The sequence below is a fragment of the Hippopotamus amphibius genome, chromosome 14 (assembly GCF_030028045.1).
Source record: "Hippopotamus amphibius kiboko isolate mHipAmp2 chromosome 14, mHipAmp2.hap2, whole genome shotgun sequence".
In the NCBI taxonomy this organism is placed as follows: domain Eukaryota; kingdom Metazoa; phylum Chordata; class Mammalia; order Artiodactyla; family Hippopotamidae; genus Hippopotamus; species Hippopotamus amphibius.
The window spans coordinates 55,747,682-55,766,716 of NC_080199.1; the positions used below are offsets into that span (position 1 = coordinate 55,747,682).

General features: G+C 39.8%; 1 protein-coding gene across 1 annotated transcript in view; it reads right to left on the minus strand.

The window, feature by feature from the left end:
* Window positions 1–19,035, minus strand: part of VWA8 (von Willebrand factor A domain containing 8) — a 340,198-nt gene that overhangs the window by 25,004 nt on the left and 296,159 nt on the right. The window contains exon 40 of the mRNA XM_057707109.1: window positions 16,956–17,064. Within this exon, the coding sequence (XP_057563092.1) occupies window positions 16,956–17,064 (109 nt within the window). The remainder of the gene's footprint in view (window positions 1–16,955; window positions 17,065–19,035) is intronic.

Genomic DNA, 19,035 nt, shown 5'->3' on the forward strand with positions numbered 1-19,035 from the left:
GTTGGGGTGACTGATTCATGTATCGTAAAAAACTATCACTCAGACATGTACACCCATCTAAAAGTTCAAGGGAAGCTCTTAAATTTCCAGTGATATGTATTCCAATTAAGTACAACATGGAACTCTCAGTTTATCAAAACAGTAAGTGTAGAGAATATCACAGTTTTTCCTAAGACTAAAACTTACACTCTCAATCCTAAAGGAATTGGCCAGATCATGAGTACCGGACATTAAAAAAGAAAAAAAGCACTGTGTTACTCTGTAGCTTGTTACTCTGCCTTACTTCCTTCATACTTATTACTGTTTACAAATGTATTGTTTATCTCTTCGTCTTATCTGCTTGCTCTGCTAGAAAGTAAGGTCCATGGAGATAAGAGCCCTGATGTAACTCCAGCTTCTAGAACAGTGCTGGTGCCCAATAAAAATGTATCAAACTTGATTGCTTACTGTAAAATGTTAAGTGATAAAAGTATGATATAACAACATGCATATATAGTATTATCTCAATGTATATGCATGTATAGTATATACATATATGAAAAGAAAAGTATGTAGGGAAAAGCAAAAATATTAATAGTCATGGTTATTTATGAGTTGTGGAATTATGGATGATATTGTTTTCTTTAAATTTCTGTATTTTCCAATCTTCATATAATAAGCTTGTGACTTTCACAGTTCAAAAATAAGTTCTTTTTTCTCAAAAGGATTTATAAATATCCTGTTATAATTACATGAAATATACCTTTGAGACCAGCTTGCAGGTTATGGAGAGCAGGGTTTCTCAAACATTAATGTACATGTAAATAACTTCAGGATCTTGTTAAAATGCAATTTCTTATTCAGTAGGTCTAAGCCGGGGCCTGAGACTCTGCCTTTCTAACCAGTTCCCAGGTGATGCTGATATAGCTGGTGCCCACACCACACACTGCTGAGGAGGGACATAAAGGATTCCTGGGGACTATGGTCTGCCCTAGTCCTGTGGTCTATGCACTGCCTTTTGAAAACCATCGTGTGGAAGTCTACTAGCAAAGCCCCGGTCTCTCTCTCAAGTTTGCTCCCTACCACAGCCAAACTACTGAAATGGTGTTCACATTTCTTCGTCTTCACAAGTGATGGCTGCAGTCATTACTTTCCCCCCAAATGTAATAAGCACCAAACTTAATCTTACTGAAAAATTTATCAAGAAAATGAGAAGATAAGCCACAGTCTGGGAGAAAATATTTGCAAAAGACATATCTGATAAAGAACTGTTATCCAAAATATACAAAGAACTCTTATGGGGAAAAGATCTGAATAGACACTTAACCAAAAAAAATATACATACGGCAAACAAGCATAAGATAAGATTTTTAACATGATACGTCATTAGGGACTTGCAATGAGAATGAGATACCACTACACACCTACTGCAATAGACCAAATCCAAAACATTGCAATGAGAATGAGATACCACTACACACCTACTGCAATGGACCAAATCCAAAGCATTGCAATGAGAATGAGATACCACTACACACCTACTGCAATGGACCAAATCCAAAACACTGACAACAGCAAATGCTGGTGAGGATGTGGAGCAATAGGAACTCTCTCATTCATTGCCGGTGGGAATGAAAAATGGTACAGACTCTTTAGAAGGCTGTTTTGAAATTTCTTATAAAACTAAACATATTCTTCTCATGCAATCCAGCAACTGGACTCCTTGGTTATTTACCCAAATGAATTGAAAACTTACGTTTATACAAAAACCTACTGTTTATAGCAGCTTTATTCATAATTGCTGAAACTTGGGGAACTAAGATGTCTTTCAGTAGGGGAATGGATAAATAAACTGTTGGTACATCCAGACAATGAAATATTACTCAGTGCTAAAAACAAATGAACTATCAAGTCATGAAATGACATTGAGGAAACTTAAATGCATATTACCAAGTGAAAGAAGATAATCTTAAAAGGCTACATAGTGTATGATTGCAGCTATATGACATACTGGAAAAGGCAAAACTACGGAGAAAGTAAAAGAAATGAGCGGTTGCCATGGGTTAGTGGAGAGGGAGGGATGAATAGGCAGGGCACAGAGGATCTTTAGGGCAGTGAGAATATTCTGTTTGATACTGTAATGGTGGGTACGTGTCATTATACATTTGTCCAAACCCATAGGAGGTCCAACATCCAGAGAGAATCCTAATGGAAACTGTGGACTTTGGGTGAAGATGTGTCAGCGCAGGTTCATCAATTGTAACGAATGTACCACGCTGGTGGGGGATACTGATGATAGGGAGGGGAGGCTGTGTGTGGGGGCAGGAGGTATATAGCAACTCTCTGTATTTTCTGCTCAATTTTGCTGTGAATTTAAAATCAGTCTAAAAAATGAAGTCTATTTTTTTAAAAAAAATCTAGTTATGATGGCTCTTCACTCTGCAGAATCTATTTTCATTTCAGGAATGCGATTATCAAGACAAAGAATGGGTCATGGTAGAAAAAGCATCAGATTAGGATTCAGCAAATGAAGATTCTAGTCTTGGCTCACTTTGGGCAAGTTATTGAGATTCTCTGGGTCTCTGTAGTCACATCTCCAAGTTGAGGAGGCACTGTGCCAGTCAATGTCTGAAGTATAACAGTCTACATTTAATTAGTAATGAAAATCACTAGTATTAAGAGGAGAAGTTATCAATTCATTTTTTATCCTTTGCCTCTTCCTAACTATATCAAAATAATGACAGTAATATTTTCTCAAATATCTGGGAATTGTCCCTAATTTGTAAGCTTCTAAGCTTTAACCAAGGATGCTAAAAAGTGACTTTGAAGGAATGTGTTTTTGCACTAGTAAATCTATTCCTCATTAACAGAAATAGCTGAATTGCCTGCTAAGTGCAACACATCATGGGGAAAATCACTGCTTAGGGAACCAGTTCATTTCATATCTATTTTGACAGTAGCTTCAATGTAGTTTATTTTAAGCTAGTTTGCTATTGATATTAAGCATTTCGAGAGGCTTGGGTGGATAATTAGTTACAGGAAACATACTTTGTTTTCCAAACTTCATCTTTCTGCTCCAATATCAGCATTCAGAAGAAAGCACAAAACATGACATATAACTTGAAGATATATAACTTGATGAACATCTTTCATTTCATTATCTGGAGTTTTGGGGATATAAAAATCTCCTAAATAGCTGTCTGAGACTCTCAGCAATTAGTTGTTCTCTAAGTTGGGATAGAGTCAGATCCAAGAAATATTAAGAACAATTATATTAGAAACATTCAGGACATGAGAATTGTTAACAGCGTTCATTATTTATATCAACACATGAATGCCTATGGTATGGATATATAGCTTTGAAGAATATCTAAAAACATTACATATTAATAAGCAGACAGACATAATTAAGTAAAACCACATAAACAAACAAATGACCATATCACCATTACACAAGTGATAAGATTTACTAAATGTCATACCCAGGAAAACATTCCAGTGTGCTATTTTATACTGCTAAGATTTAAATTTAAGATTTCCAAAGAATACCACAGACAATTGCATGCTTTATGACAATCAGATGGGAGTATTATTATCTAAATATAATTATTTAGTGGGTTATCCTCTAAATATATTCATAAAGACCCCACTGTAATGAAGCTATCTGGAATAATAACGGTTTGCATTTTAGATATTCCTATATTTGACTAAAGTATATTAGTACACTTATCATTTACCAGAAGAACTTTGCTTTCAGTTTTCCTCAGTAGGCTGGTGAGGTAGAAATCTCCCTGGCCAGCTAAGCTAACTACCAAAGCTAATTTATTATGAGGCAGCTCTTCAAGACTATAAAGTGAACAAATGTTAACTCCTTATGAGAGGTTTGCAAAACCCAGTGTTACTGCTATCAATTCCAGATCAGTGTTAGAGCATAGAGGGTGCTGTCACAGACTAAAGGCACAAGAAGGGAATTACAGGTGGTGTGAATTTAAGAGCAATAGAGCCATGACCCAGTGAAGGTATGTCAAACAACCAGCCCAACAGCACTGCAGAATTCTTCTTTTGGTGTCCATGCTAATAATTAGTAAAAATGATAATAAAAAGGGAGTCCTTTCTAGGGGACCTATTATTGCCCTTGGTAGGAGGGTTATCAAATTACAAAATACTTATTTCTCTCTTAGAATATTATGTTTGTCTGCTATCTCTGGATTCACCATCATGTAAGGAACTAGGGATTTTAGGTCTTAATTTTCTTATGCTGGTTTGCCTCTTTTCCTATACATGATTATCATCTCTTAAGGTCCTCTCTAGCTTTTTGTATACCAATAAAACAAAAGGACTTAATAAAATTTGGTGTGAGAGTGAAGGAAGGGATATGATTTTTCCAGTAACTCTGCTACCCCCTTTTTTGGGTCAACTTTTAGAATTTAAGTATAACGTACTTGTAGTAAACTCCATAAAAATTTTTTAAGCTCTTTATTGGAATATAATTGCTTTACACTGTTGTGCCAGTTTTTGCTGTACAACAAAGTGAATCTGCTGTATTTATACATATATCCCCATATCCCCTTCCTCCCGCGATTCCTTCCCACCCTCCCTATCCCACCCCTCTTAAGTCATCACCCATCATCATGTTGATCTCCCTGTGTTATGCAGCAGCTTCCCACTAGCTCAGAGTTAATGAAATTTAAAACTGAGCACGCCCTTGCAACACCTGCACCTCCCTAGCTTCCCAGGGCCTCTTTTGGACCTGACCCAGCCCCTGCCAAAGAACCCCCCGCCCCGCCCCCGCAGGCTGACTTCTACCATCACAGATTAGGTTTGCCTGTTTTTGAACTTCATAAAGTGGCATGGTACAGTATGTATTCTTCTGTGTCTGGCTTCTTTGGTTCAACGCATTCCCAGGAGAGGCACCAACGCTGCTGTGCCCAGAGGCACTTTATTCTCTGCTGTAATGATGTTCAATCGTGTGATTCTGATCACGCGTCACAATGTATATCTCGTCTGCAACTGTGTCGTTTCTGGTTTGGGGGTATTACCAGTAATGCTGCCATGAGTATCCCTGAACATGTCTTTTGCAGCAAGTATGTGTGTACTTCTGTTGGGTGGAAATCCTAGATATGCTCAGCTTCAGCAGATACTGCAAAACAGGTTTCCAAAGTGGTTTTTCCAACTTATATTCCCAGGAGCAGTGTATGAGGGTTTCCTTTGCTTGTATCCTCACCAGTACTTGATATTGACAGCTTCTTCTTTTTTTCTTTTAATTTTAGCCATTCTGGTGGGCGTAGGTTCTTTTCTTTTAAATTTTCATTTGTGGATAAATGAATTCCTTTTTTTTTTTTGGCCACACCACGTGGCATGCAGGATCTTATTTCCCCAACTAGGGATCAAACCCAGGCCCCCTGCACTGGGAGCACAGAGTCTTAACCACTGGACCACCAGGGAAGTCCTGAAATGAATTACTTCTGATTCTGCTTGTTACTGATATTTTTAGGAACATGAATCAGTAGTTTTTGGTTTTGAGAAGTAAAAGTATGTACTAGCCCTTTGATCCAGAACAATGGGCACAAAGACATTTTTATATAGTAGGACTCTTCATTCATTTTCAAGTATGTAACTTGCAGATAAATATGGACAGATAATTTACTATCATCTAGCTAGCCCACCAATACTTGGAAACTCAAAACAGGAAGAGGCCTGTCAGGATGGGTGTTGCTGAAGGCAATGGGCTGGAAGAGGGGTGTTCTTTAAAAATTCATGGAGGGCTGGAAGAGAACTATTGATTATTTTGGTCTGTGTATTTTATGGCACTCACTGAAATATTTCTTTAAATAGTAAGTTCCTACTGTATTTATTTATTTATTTAATAAATTTATGTATTTATCCATTGGCTGTGTTGGGTCTTGCTGTGCGGGCTTTCTCTAGTTGTGGTGAGCGGGGGCTACTCTTCATTGCGGTGCGTGGGCTCCCCATTGCCGTGGCTTCTCTTGTTGCAGAACTCAGGCTCTAGGTGCTTGGGCTTCAGTAGTTGCGGCACATGGGCTCAACAGTTGTTGCTCAAGAGCTCTAGAGTGCAGGCTCAATAGTTGTGGTGCACGGGCTTAGTTGCTCTGAGGCATGTGGGATCTTCCTGGAGCAGGGATCGAACCCGTGTCCCCTACATTGGCAGGCAGATTCTTAACCACTGAGCCACCTAGGAAGTCTTCCTACTGTATTTAAATACATGCTTTTATTTATTTATAACAAAGGGCCAGACATGTTCTTTATTGTATATTCCTATTGCATGAAGAAACGTACTCTTATAAACATGTCCATCTGTTTTGTATTATGTAATAAATTCATACTAATGAGAATTCATTATATGCAAAGATAGGTTTCACTAGTAAAAAGTCTATGTTACAGACTTTCTAAAAAAGAAATACAGTTTTATTACTTTCATGTAAAGAATAGTTAGATGAACTGAAATACTCAGAGGATGATGTATTCTGGTTAATTCATTATCTGAGAAATAATTTGGTTAACCAGAAAGTGGGCTTGCACTTGCATACACACACACACACACACACACACACCCCTATAGCAGTGACAGAACTAGAAGGAATGAACTTGACAAAAACCAATTATCTTGTGGTTTGTTACACTTTGCCTTGTGATTTCAGCACTGAAAGTACTCTGACTAATCTTAAATCTTCACTTATTTGGGTTATGGTTAAGCAAGACTTCCTTTATCTATAAACTCTACAAGCAAGCCAATCTTCTATTATTCCTTTAGAATTATTTAATGAAAAGATTACAAAGGTTTAAGTAGCAATTTTCGTAGAAAGCACATCCATTCTACAGAGTAAAACAAAGATGACCATCACTAAATCCTTGTTGGGTGAACAAATACATGTAAATGGATATTAAAGATACCAGGGAGCAGTGATTCTTTTATTAAACATTAGCTCCCATTATTTTAACATTTCTCCATGTTCGATCAACATATACTTTTTTGCTACTAATTTGCACCATTCAAAAAAGATATGCTGATTTAAGGCAAACTTTTGTACAGTATTTGCAAAATAACAAATTATAAATCAGTGGAAACAATGAAAAATTCTTCTTCGTGGTAAGAACTTTTTACCATTTTGACATGGTAAAAAATATTCTACTAAATACCTGTTAGGTTGTCAGCTGCTCTAAATGGTAAAACGGTATAGCAAAAAAAAAAAAAAAAAAAAAGAAAAAAAAGAGCAGACACAGACCTTCCTGTTTCAGGGAATTCCCTGTTTCTTGAAGTAACATCTCATTGCCAGAAAAAAACCAGTGATTCATGTACTTAACAAAGATGATCAATTCTCGTTAGAAGAGTTTGTACTCTTGGATGGTGATGTGGAACTAAACTATTGCTTTGGTGACAGCTTACTGTCATTTTACAATGAGTTTTTATGAGCAATTTCACATCTTTCCTTCAAGAATGAACTATTTTGTACTTCAAAGGAGCTGGGAACTACACATATCAGTAAGCATGTATAACAGGCATCTTAAACTTAACAGTTCAAAATGGAGCCCTAGAGCCCATCCTCCGGTCTCCCCAAGTTCTCTCAACAAAAGGCAGTGGGCAACCCCATTCTTCCAGCTGTTCAGGCCACATGCCTGGGAATCATCTCGGACTCCTCTTTCCTTGCTATTTCATACCTAGACCTCTTAACTTTCGGCGGTATCCAACCATCTCTTACCATGTCCATGTCGTCCCCAGGTCAACCCTCATTTCCTTCCACCTGGACAGTGGCAATAGCCTCCTACCTGGCCTCCCTGCTCTACCCTTGCCCCCTGACAATCCCCTCTCCACAAAATAATCAAGAATATTTGCAAAAACATGTTATGATTTGCAAGAAATACATTAAAAAAAATCAGCATGATTAAGCTTTTAAAAAGCCTGCCTTAACTTCACTTTCTCTAAATATTTTCAGGAATGAAATAGTATTTCTCTCTCTCCTTTGTCATAGGCATTATTATACTTTTTGCTTCCTTCTATTTCCCTACGTCAACTTCTTGATTTTTGTTTAATTTTTGAGATAATATGGGAATTTAGGCTCTGTTTATTATTTTTAAATTTACTGTTTTTTATATTGTATATCTTTACAGAGCATTATTCTTGATATTTGAGTTTTCTTTTAAACATATTTACCACAGTTATTTAGATCTGATTCTGTGTTTAACTGTTCGCAATGTTCATTGCTGGTCCTTTTATACTACAAGTTTCCCATTCTTAAGGAATTTGATCCCTTTCTTAATTGGCTGGAATATTGATACATATGTATGTATAGATGCGTGTGTGCACATGTGTGTATACACATTCAAGACTATTTCCAAAAAGGATACTTAAGTGACATATGTTTTAAGTCTCGGAATATCTGAAAATGTCTTTTTTCACTTTTGTACTTTGGCTGAGTAGAGGATTCTTGGGTCACAACTTCTCTTCCCCCAAATCCCACAGATGTTTTTTCACAATCTTCTGGCACTCAATGTCTCAGGGACAATTAACGTGAGATGAATTTTTCTTTCCCGGACAATAGCTTGATTTTTGTCTGCCTGTGTGCTTTTAGGATACTTTGTTTTTGAAATGTTAAAATTCCATGAGGCTGTGGCGAGGTGCTTATACCTTTTCATTAACTTTGCCTGGCGCTCAGTAAAGTTCTTTTGATCCACTGACTTAGACTCGTCTTCAGCTCAGCACAGTTTTCTTTTACTATTATTTGAATTGTTGTTTATGTGTCCTTTTTTGTGGCCTCTTTGGGAATATGGTTGGCCCATTCAGCATATATTTCCTGAGCACTTACCATGAGCTAAGTACTGTTCTACTTGTTGGGATGGCTCAAGGCTCCGTATGTTAGCTCTCTGCTCTGTTTTTATTGACTAGCTTTCTTACAGTTTTTACCTCTACAGTATGAATTAATGATTCAAGTTTTCCATTCACATTAGCACTTAGACTTAAGACTGGATTGAGTCTGTTCTTTCTACTTTTAATGTAGATTTCAGCTTTGGCATTGCATTTTTAGTTTTCTTCTTATCTTTCCTTATTGCATTCAATTCCCTTCTTATTTCTACTTGCTTCTTAGCCAGATCCTTTCAAATCCATGCCTTATTCCACATACTTCAGGTTTCTTTGAATTTTGAGAACACAAAACAGATGTTTTCTAAAAATCTGGTGTTTTCTGAAGAAAATATCCTAGCCTATCAGCATCTTCTTGTACATCTCGAATGCTTATTATTCTGCCTCACTGCAGAATACTTTCAGAGATCTCATCTTATTTAATGTTTTTATGTCCTTTTTCTTGGATGGTGAGATGGGTGTTTGAAACTGTTCAGCAACAGATTGGATGGTTTCCCCACTTTGTGTTATTAGAATTCTCCTTGAGGATTTTAGACTGGTGTTAGTAGTTGAAGCAAAGCTATACTACTAGCTCAAGAGCTCAGCAGGGAAGCAGTTGGAACTATGGACAGTCACAGCATGAGAACTCCATCTCTGCGTCGTTTATTTTGTTTGGAAAAGCCATCGCAATGGGGCCATTTGACATTTGTTTGATCTAGTCTTCAAGCCAAGTATAAGTTGAGGCTGGTCTGGCCCATTTCCCGGTGTTACTGCTTTTCTAGGTTGTCGATTTATGCCACTGCACAAAACCCAGACCTCCCCACCCCCTCTGCTCCCCAGCGCTGCTGCTTTCAAATGCTGCTGCTTGGCAGTGACAACATGGGGGTCAAGCGATCTGCTTCTCACCAGCTCTAGGGCTCTCTCTTCCACTCCCTGCCTCTGCAAGTAAGAGATGTTAATGTGATTTCTGTTGGGTCTCGTGTACTTACTTGCTAGTAATGCTATTTCTTAAGAAGGAATGAATTGTCTTTGTCTTATTCATAGGGGTCATATTGTATTAAATTTAGCAAAAACTCTTCAAAGCTTCTTGTATGTCACTAGCACTCTTCCCTGATTTCTGTCATATGGGGTTTTCACTGTTTACAGCTTTTTTGTATTTTAATCCTTTTAATGGTCACTGGGGAAGGACTGAGTTTGATGCCTTTGCTCATGCAGCCTGGGAGTCAGGACTGTACTTCTAGGCTGCGCTCGGCTGAAGTCGTCCTCTCATGGCCACTGATGCCAAGTGCTGAGTGACAAGACATTCGTGTGCTAAGAGTCACTAGCATTTTACTGCTCTCCCCGGAAATGCAGATGTTCCTTGACAGGGTTGTCTCCACCTTTTTGCTCTTTGCTTTTCATCTCTTTGCTCTGTACTCTGACCTCTGTCAACACATCTTCCCTTTTGGTTTGGGCTGTTCCTCTGTACAGATGATCATAAAGATACAGACATATCTATACAGATATGCAAGCCTATCTGGTCCTAACCTTGCTCTTGAACTTGAGTCATATCTTAAAATCTTCAAATATCACGCTTGACATTTTTCCATAGGCGTCCCAGTAGTGAGAAAACATAGTAACAGCCAAACCAAACATCTGCTTTCTCCACAAGCCTCTCCTCTTCCTGTGTTCCTTGTTTCTGTCCCCTAGGGCTTGAAAGTCTCACCATCCCCCTCACCCTATGTTCAACTACCCTGGTTTGGATTCCTATCACTTCTCATCTGAATACCTGAAGTGATGTTACGATTTAATTTCTTGGCTTCCACCTCTCTCTCCTCTGAGACTTTCTCCCGCCATGATTATGAAACTTCTTAAAGAGGAGAAAACCACACCACTCCCTTTCTTAGTCATGTCCACACTCCTCACTGATTACAAAAGACAGTCAGCATGGATTCACCTCCTCTCTAGTTTTCTCTGCTACTACTCCCTGCCCACAAGCCCATCCTGAAGCTCTGAACTCTAGTCACACTGGACTGTCTGCCATTCTCCAAACAGCCTTGTATTCAAGTTCTGTCCCCTGCTCAGAGGTTTCTTCTGTCTACACCAGAGCTACCCAGACTGCCTTTGCTGTGTGAACCCTTGTTACTGGTCTGTGATGAAATAGGTCACAGAAATTGACAGTAATCATTTGGCACTTATAATCACTTATATGGCAATTGGACAAAGTAATTTTATGTTTGTTGAATCGAATATTAAGTAATATGGGCTTGTATTTTGTATGTTATTTTTTATATCATTTTTTCCAGTAATTCATTTATATTTTATTTTATAAAAGTATTAGTCCATTAAAAGGAAAAGAAGATTGAAGAACAAGGTGGTCTTAGTAGGGAGTTACTGGGAACAATCAACTGAGCTACTACAGAAATAACTTCCTTAGGATCCACTAAATTGGTTACTAGAACGTTAGAGAAACACAAACATTACGGCATTATTTTCCCAATTAACAATGTGTTTGAAGGACTGACCTTAAAAAAAAAAAGTAAAAAAAAAAAGTATTCATCTGTGATCAACTGAAAAAAAAACCCTGGCCCCTCTCCATAGAATGTTTGAGAAGCTCTAGTCAAGACCATCTTTCTATCCACATCCTAAGAAGAGTTGCCAGTTGAAACCACACTCATCCTTCATGGTCCAGCTCAAATGACACTTCCTCTGTGAGTCTTTCCTTAACTGCCCAGCTAGAAGTTGCTCACACAGTTGTCTACATAACCACAGCACTTTGTTAAAAATCTTTCTGTGGCATCTACCATATTGTATCTGCTCTTACAACTACACGTATCTTCTTCACTAGAAGGTTAGTTGTTGAAGTCAAGAACCTTTATGCAAAATAGATATTCAATAAATGTCCACTGGGTGAAACACTGTATAGATTAAATAAAGGGAATGGGGAAATACTTTCCATTCTTTACACACAGCAAAGTGAGGGCTCAGAATAAAGCTCTTTTCCTGGCACCTACCTGCCTCTAAGCCTCAAAGCCTTTTGCATTTCACACTGAGTGGTATCCTGCCCTTGGCCAGTCCTCAGCTCACACATGAGACCACAGTGTCAGGCCTTTGTCTATGCTGTGCCCTTTGTTGGGCATTATTTTCACCCTCCTTTGTCTGGTTAATACTCGTGTGTCCTTCAAGACTCAGGTCATGGATGCTTTCCTTCAAAATCCATCCTAGAATCCTTTTCCTCTGGGCGTCCACTGCATTCTGTGCATTTCTCTACCCAGACACTTACGTATTAAATGGAAACGATCTGCGCAGGTGCCTGTCTTCCTCACCCCTTGAGGAAAATACCTTTGTGAGTACAGAGATAATACCTTATTAATCTTTGTGCCTTCAGTGCCAAGCACAGTGCATGTTGCACGTCAGTGTTCAAAAAACACTATCTATCTGAACCCAAGCTCATTTTGAACCACTAAAGGAAAAAAAAAAAAGGAACATAATTGTTGGTTCATGGAGATATCATGCTAGGCAAAGCAACCCGAGAAAGGCTAATTTAGTTTAGCCTGAGAATAAAATGACTGATTGTAGATTAGAAAAAACACTGCAGAGAAGATGTGATTAAAATCAGTGGCTTTTTGTAGAAATGGATATTTTCTTTTGCTAGGGAAAGACAGAATCAGAGCTTCAGACCCCGAACCGAGTATGACTGAAGTTATTACAGACCCTACTATTCTAATGAGAAAACTCTTGCTACTGATTCATAAGAGGTCTAATCACCAGGACTCTGTGCTATCCCACGAAGAATCCAGTCAGGAAGCAAAGGAAGGTCACTGGCGACAAGTGTCTTAATTGAGAAGAGTGACCCGTGATGCAACACGGGCACAGGTGGAAGCAGCATTAACACGGGTGGCAACGACATTCCCTTTCCCCAGATCTCAGGCCAGCTTCCCGGCATCAATGCATGGGCTTGAAGCTGTGCTTTAGAAAGTCACCCCAAATGATGACTTACTAGCTCCTGGCCAGACTTTGTGCTGTTCACCAAGGAAACACCCACGGTTACTGAGATTACGCAACGACCTCAAGACATTTGGACGGTATTAGTCAATCACAACCACACAGGACTGGCAGGAGATGGCCCAAAGGTCACTAAATCCAGGCCTTCTTGTTTTGGTTGCAATCTAAAGATTCATATTCCACATGAGGCCCTGCCTATCCTTGGCCAGTAGCTGTGTTTTTAACTGGCATTATCTTTCCAAATTGAGGACTGGAAGGCCTGCTTGAGAATAACACCTCTGTGAATTTAAAAAAAAAAAATGCAATAAGGGAAACTCTTGAAAATACTTAAGAAGTCACAGTAGTGGGTCTGACTTTTCTTCCTTTGGCTGATCTTGTAAACAAAACATCATTTATGTTAAAGGGTTGATGTGAAGATTAAATGCATTGATGTTTGTAAAAGGACCTATAGCTTGGTGCCCAGGGAATACCATCAAGACATTAACTAATACCAGGTGAGGATTCTGTGTTGGCATTTAGAACAATGATGCAAAATATTTTAAGAGTATATGTGGGGACTTCCCTGGTGGCTCAGTGGTTGAGAATCCACCTGCCAGTGCAGGGGACACGGGTTTGATCCCTGGTCCTGGAAGAACCCACATGCCACGGAGCAACCGAACCCGCATGTTGCAACTACTGAAGCCTGTGCGCCTAGAACCTGTGCTCCCCAACAAGAGAAGCTACGGCACTAAGAAGCCTGCGCACCGCAACGAAGAGTAGCCCCCACTTGCCACAACTACAGAAAAAAGCCCAAGTGCAGCAGTGAAGTGCAACACAGCCAAAAATTAAAAAAAAAAAAAAAAAGTATATGTAAAAGTTATACTTTTCTCAGAGTTGTAGAGTTGGAGGAAGATAACAGGCCTAACAGATCATGGAGACCTGAGCTTTGGGCTCAGAAACCTGCTTCGCTAGCCATAGGAATCCACGCTATATCCTCTTTCCAATCTTAATTTCTGTCATTATAAAGTGGGAACAAAATATCAATATTTCATAAGATTGTGAGAATGGAGGTAACTTACGTGGCTCAGTTTCCTCATCTATCGAATGTAGAAACTAACAGTGACTGGTTGTTGTAAGAGCTAAATACTGCCATGAATGTAAAGTACTTGACTGGGTGCCTGGCCTGCAGTGCAGGCTGATGACTATTCGCAAGTGCAGTGAAGGAAACGATGAAGCTCATTCTCCTGTAGAGAATGCTAGGCACCGTTTTAAACAGTTTACATGTATCATCTTAGTGGATCTTAATCACTGCTCTATTATGTGTTTTTCCCATTTTACAGAACCCAGGCTGTCTGGCTCCGGAGTTGGCACTATTAGTCACTAAGCATGATGATGGTGATGGTGAGATGATGTTGGTGAGATGATGATGGGACAGATCTTGATGATGCTGTTCATAATGTAAGGCACCTAGCAGAACAACTCGCACATGGTAATTGCTCAATAAATGCTTGCTATTATTAAAATGCTGGTGTTATTCGTAAAGATTTCTAGAGACAGAAGTTCTATATCCATTTCAGGTACTCATTTAAGGATTAAATCATTTCTATTCCCTTCCTTATACCTTAAAACTCTCTCGCCATTATTTAAGCCTGTTTTCTCTTTTTCAGATTTCTAGGGAAGAAGAGAATGAAAACTTCCCCAAGATAATTATTTACTCTATCTGAGGATATTTAGAAAGTTATTAACCCCAATTCCCTTATGATTTTATTTTTTGGTGCCAATTTCATCTTTTCCATCTACTTAATCTTATTTGCTATCTTTCTTTGAGTCCTTCACAATTTTCTTTCATTTCTCTCTTTGTAAACTGGAAGCAAAACTGGACATGGTTTTCTGATGCTGGTCCCATTGCTGTGGTGCTTCACAGGAGAGTCATTCCTTACTGTTAACCCTGATTCTAACCCAGGCTTAATTGGTGTCCTACTTTAAGAAGTCACAGTAGTGGGTCTGGCTTTTCTTCCTCTGGCTGATCTTATAATCATTTATCTTAAAGCGTTGATGTGAGGATTCAATGCAATGATGCTTGTAAAAGTAACTATAGCTTGGTGCCCAGTGAATATCACCAAGACACCAGATGCGGATTGATTCCTTCAATTAAAAATGTATTCTTGTGTCTCTTCTTACTACTGTGAATCCTCCAATGGCCTGTTTGTCCACTGGGTAAAACCCAATGCTGTGTGCAAGTTCTCACGGCATCCAGGGCCAGATCATGCCCTGGTCCTTACAACTGTGCCAGCCTTCTCTGTTGCCATTTTTCCCCCACCACGTACACGGTCTTCTCAGTCACACTGAATAGCGTGCTATCCTCTGAACTCACTGAGCTCTCCCAGGCCTCCATGCACTTGTACAGTCCGTGTCCTATGTCTGGAATGCCCTGACTCCTCAACCACCCGGAAAATTCCTCAGCATCTTTCAAGAGTGAATTCAAGCATTACATCCTCTGTGAAGCCTCTTCTCATTCATCCCATAGAATCAAGCACATCCTTCTCTACAGAACTTAGGAAACTGTTTGCTTATTTGTCTTCTTTAAGTTCCTTCTTTGAGGGCAGGGGCTGCATGTTACTTTTCTGTCCCATCACGAACTTAAGAAATGAATGAATGACGGGACTATACTCACTCTTCAGTCTTAGTACCAGCACCGTCTCCCATTACCCTCATCTCCTGTGAACCACTCGTTTCAGCTCTTACTCGCCTACTGCCTTGCCCTGGAGCTCAGAGCCCACCCAGAAGTTGCCCTCAATGTGCAGGGCAATGAGCACTTGTTAAGTGAGTGACTATGGAAGAAAATCCAATCTTTCAATGTTATGTTGTTCACATAGTTTATATAAAATTTTATGCTTTTATCTTAAATAACTGCATATGGAGTATTTTTTTTTAAAGCAAATGAGTTAAATGTTACATTTGCTAGCTTTTGAAATTAGGCATCTAGTTAATCATTATAAAGACCTTTCTTCTTCCTTTCCCTTTGGAAATGATGTAACTTTTCTTAATCTCCTGCTTCAGTTTAGAGGTATTTAGAAATGAAGCTTTCTCAGAGTTTGAGGTTGAAATGATAGATTAAAAGTGCATCATGAAAACTTCTTACCTCCAATAACTAGCAAATAATAGTAAAACTTCCCCTGAAAAGAACCAGAGGGAAAGGGCATAACTGAAAGCAAAGGGCTTCAAAGGAAAGCACAGAAGGTTCCAGAGCAGGATGGAGAAGCACGCCACAGCCTGGCTCCCAACCCTGCCCCTTTCTCCCCTGAAATGTGGCTTCTCTTTCTCTATAGGCAAAACAATCTTGCATCATTTGCGATTTTTTGACAATACTTAGCCCTTCCTTAATTATCTGTGCACATTGGTCAGAACACAATCTTAAGTGTGTTGAATATTGGATTCAAATATTGAATACTTCTACTAGATTCAAAAACAGTTTGTTCACTTAAATTTATCCTCTGAAATCTTATTAACAATGCTAAATGTTTTACTAGTCCCTGTTATCATACCTAATACAGACATGCTTTTTACAGACTCTGGCATGAGGTGTTTAGCTTATAAATTAAATGCAAAAAACAATTTAATATTTTAAAAAAAGGAAATATTGAAGCATGTTGATGTTTTGGGGGGGCAACAGCAACATTAACTAGTCCTGAGGCGACTAGCCTGTGAAACTGCAGAGGCCAGCAATGTGGGGACCCAGGCAGGAGGGGCCAAGGTGCATAGGGGATGCACAGCTTGGATGATCCAAAATGCTACTGTCACTGCCTGGAGACTCATTCACGACAAAATGATCTGTAAGAAGAGAATTCTATTTGCTGATTTCTAGTAGAGGTGGGACGCTTACAGATCTAGACAAGGAGAATCAGGAAGTCTGATGCCTTTTAGGGTTACTGGTCAAATTACTGCTTCCTGGACAGGAGGAAAGGTAAGGTCAAATATTTTTACTTGAAAAACTCAACTAAGAAAGTCACAGAGTGACCCACAGTTTTATGCAAACATTCTGGCATTGACTAATTTTTTCGCATTGGCCGATTAGGGTTCAGATAACTTTCTCCAATAGTTTGGGGGTGGGTCTAGTTTGGGGCCCAGATTATTTTCTTGGTCCATACATGGTGATTACCTGTAAATTATCGAGGATGATTCGGAGGGAGTGCACCTGCCGTCGAACAGCCCCTGAAAACCTCTCATAGGTTGCAGCATCATATGCACTCATTTGGATCTCCTTCAGCCTAAAATCAGAGAGAAAAAAAAAGACAGCTGAAAGCATGCACCTGTGAGTCTTTTATTTCCATTCACCTACTGCTAAGAACTGTAGCAAACTCCTTGGTAACTCAGGATGCCTTTGAGGAGAAAACACAAGAAGTGATGTCTCCAGCTAATGTCTCAAAAGAGTGAAATGTGTGTGCGGTGATGTGCTGGGAAATGGTTAACAAGTGGCCCTGTAGGGGAGAAAACAGCCCTGATTTGTAATGTTTGTTGAATTCCGTGATGATCAGCATAAAGCTACCAACAGTGAGGCCCCTGAGCACTGAGTTAGAAAGAAATGGGCACAACTGGTTCACACGAGCCAGTGTGAGTAAGCTCTGTAGCGAACCATTGCTGTATCCCAAGCACGTGTCGTGATGCTGGCGGATGGTCAGTTCACGTGGCAGATTCCTAGAGAGATCTCATGGGTTGCTTTTCAAGACCAAGGACATATGTTTGGTTGACCAAGATAAGAGTTCAGACCCAGAGAATGCAAATAAATGTGTTGCTGTGTAAAATACAGGAGTTTTCTGAAATTGCCAACTGTGTACTTTTAATAGGATAATTGTGTTTTAATATTATTGCAGTGTTGAAATTCTGTCCTCCCAGGACAGTGCTCCTTTTTATCATTTTTCATTATTTGCTTCTGCTGCAGACCTGCCAGCGCACTTGCAGTCTCCTGAACACACCGTGTGCCCTTGCCTCTGAGCCCCTGCATGGGCTTCTCTCCCACCCGGGGTACCTTTCCCTGCTTCTTTGCCTACTAACGTCCATGAACTCTTCAAGGCGCCAATCAGTGGTCACCTCCTCCAGGAAGCCTGCTCGGATCTTCAGGTCTTGTCTTCTGTGCTCTCGTATCACTTCATGCTTACATCTATAAAGCGGTTGCTACCTGTGCTATAGTTGTCTGCTTCCTGTCTCCTCAACTGGACTCTTTACTCCTTTAGTCTTTCTCATCTTTATCTGCACAGTGCCTAGCATGATACCTAGCCTAATAGATGCTCAAAATAAATTGAGACGAATGACTGAAATACAAATAAGGCTCAATTATTTAAAATGCAGCATCTTAAATCATGAGTAGAAGGTTTTACAGTGTTGTATCCATAATACACTAATTTGATGACACATTTCTACAAATTTCTATAAATGTAAAGAGTACTAATACTAGGACAGGGAATGAAGAATGCATATCTCAAAAGCCTAACCACAATACAGTCTTCTGAACTACCGTGTGTGTGTCCCTGTGTGCACACATGCAATCTTGGAGGTGTGGACCCTAGGTGTAGAGCTGAAATTCTTACTAAGAGTATATTTTTCAGACTTCCCTGGTGGCGCAGTGGTTAAGAATCCACCTGCCAATGCAGGGGACATGGGTTCACGCCCTGGTCCAGGAAGATCCCACATGCCGCGGAGCAACTAAGCCCGTGCACCACAACTACTGAGCCTGTGCTCTAGAACCCTCGAGCTGCAACTACTGAGCCCTTGTGCCACATCTACTGAAGCCCACGTGCCTAATGCCCATGCTCCACAAGAGAAGCCACCACGCTGAGAAGTCTGCACTCCACAACGAAGAGTAGCCCCCACTTGCCACAGCTAGAGAAAGCCCGCACACAGCAACGAAGACCCAATGCAGCTAATAAATAAATAAATAATTTTAAACAAATGAAAAAAAAAAGAGTATATTTTTCTTGCCTTCGGCTGAAACAGAACCCCCAAATGTGCAATGAGGATGAATGGTCTCTGTTCCTCCATGTCTGGCTGAACGCTGGGAAGAATTCATCCATCACAGGGCAGAGCACTAGAGGCTTATTAGAATCACATAATGTTTACACCGCTGTGGGGGCAGACATGCGATTCCTGCCCTACCGCCTGGCTGGGGTAGCTAGCGCAACCTTAGGTGTCAAGACCCAGCTCAGAAGTCACGTCCTATGAAGTCTTACCCGATCCTTTCATGA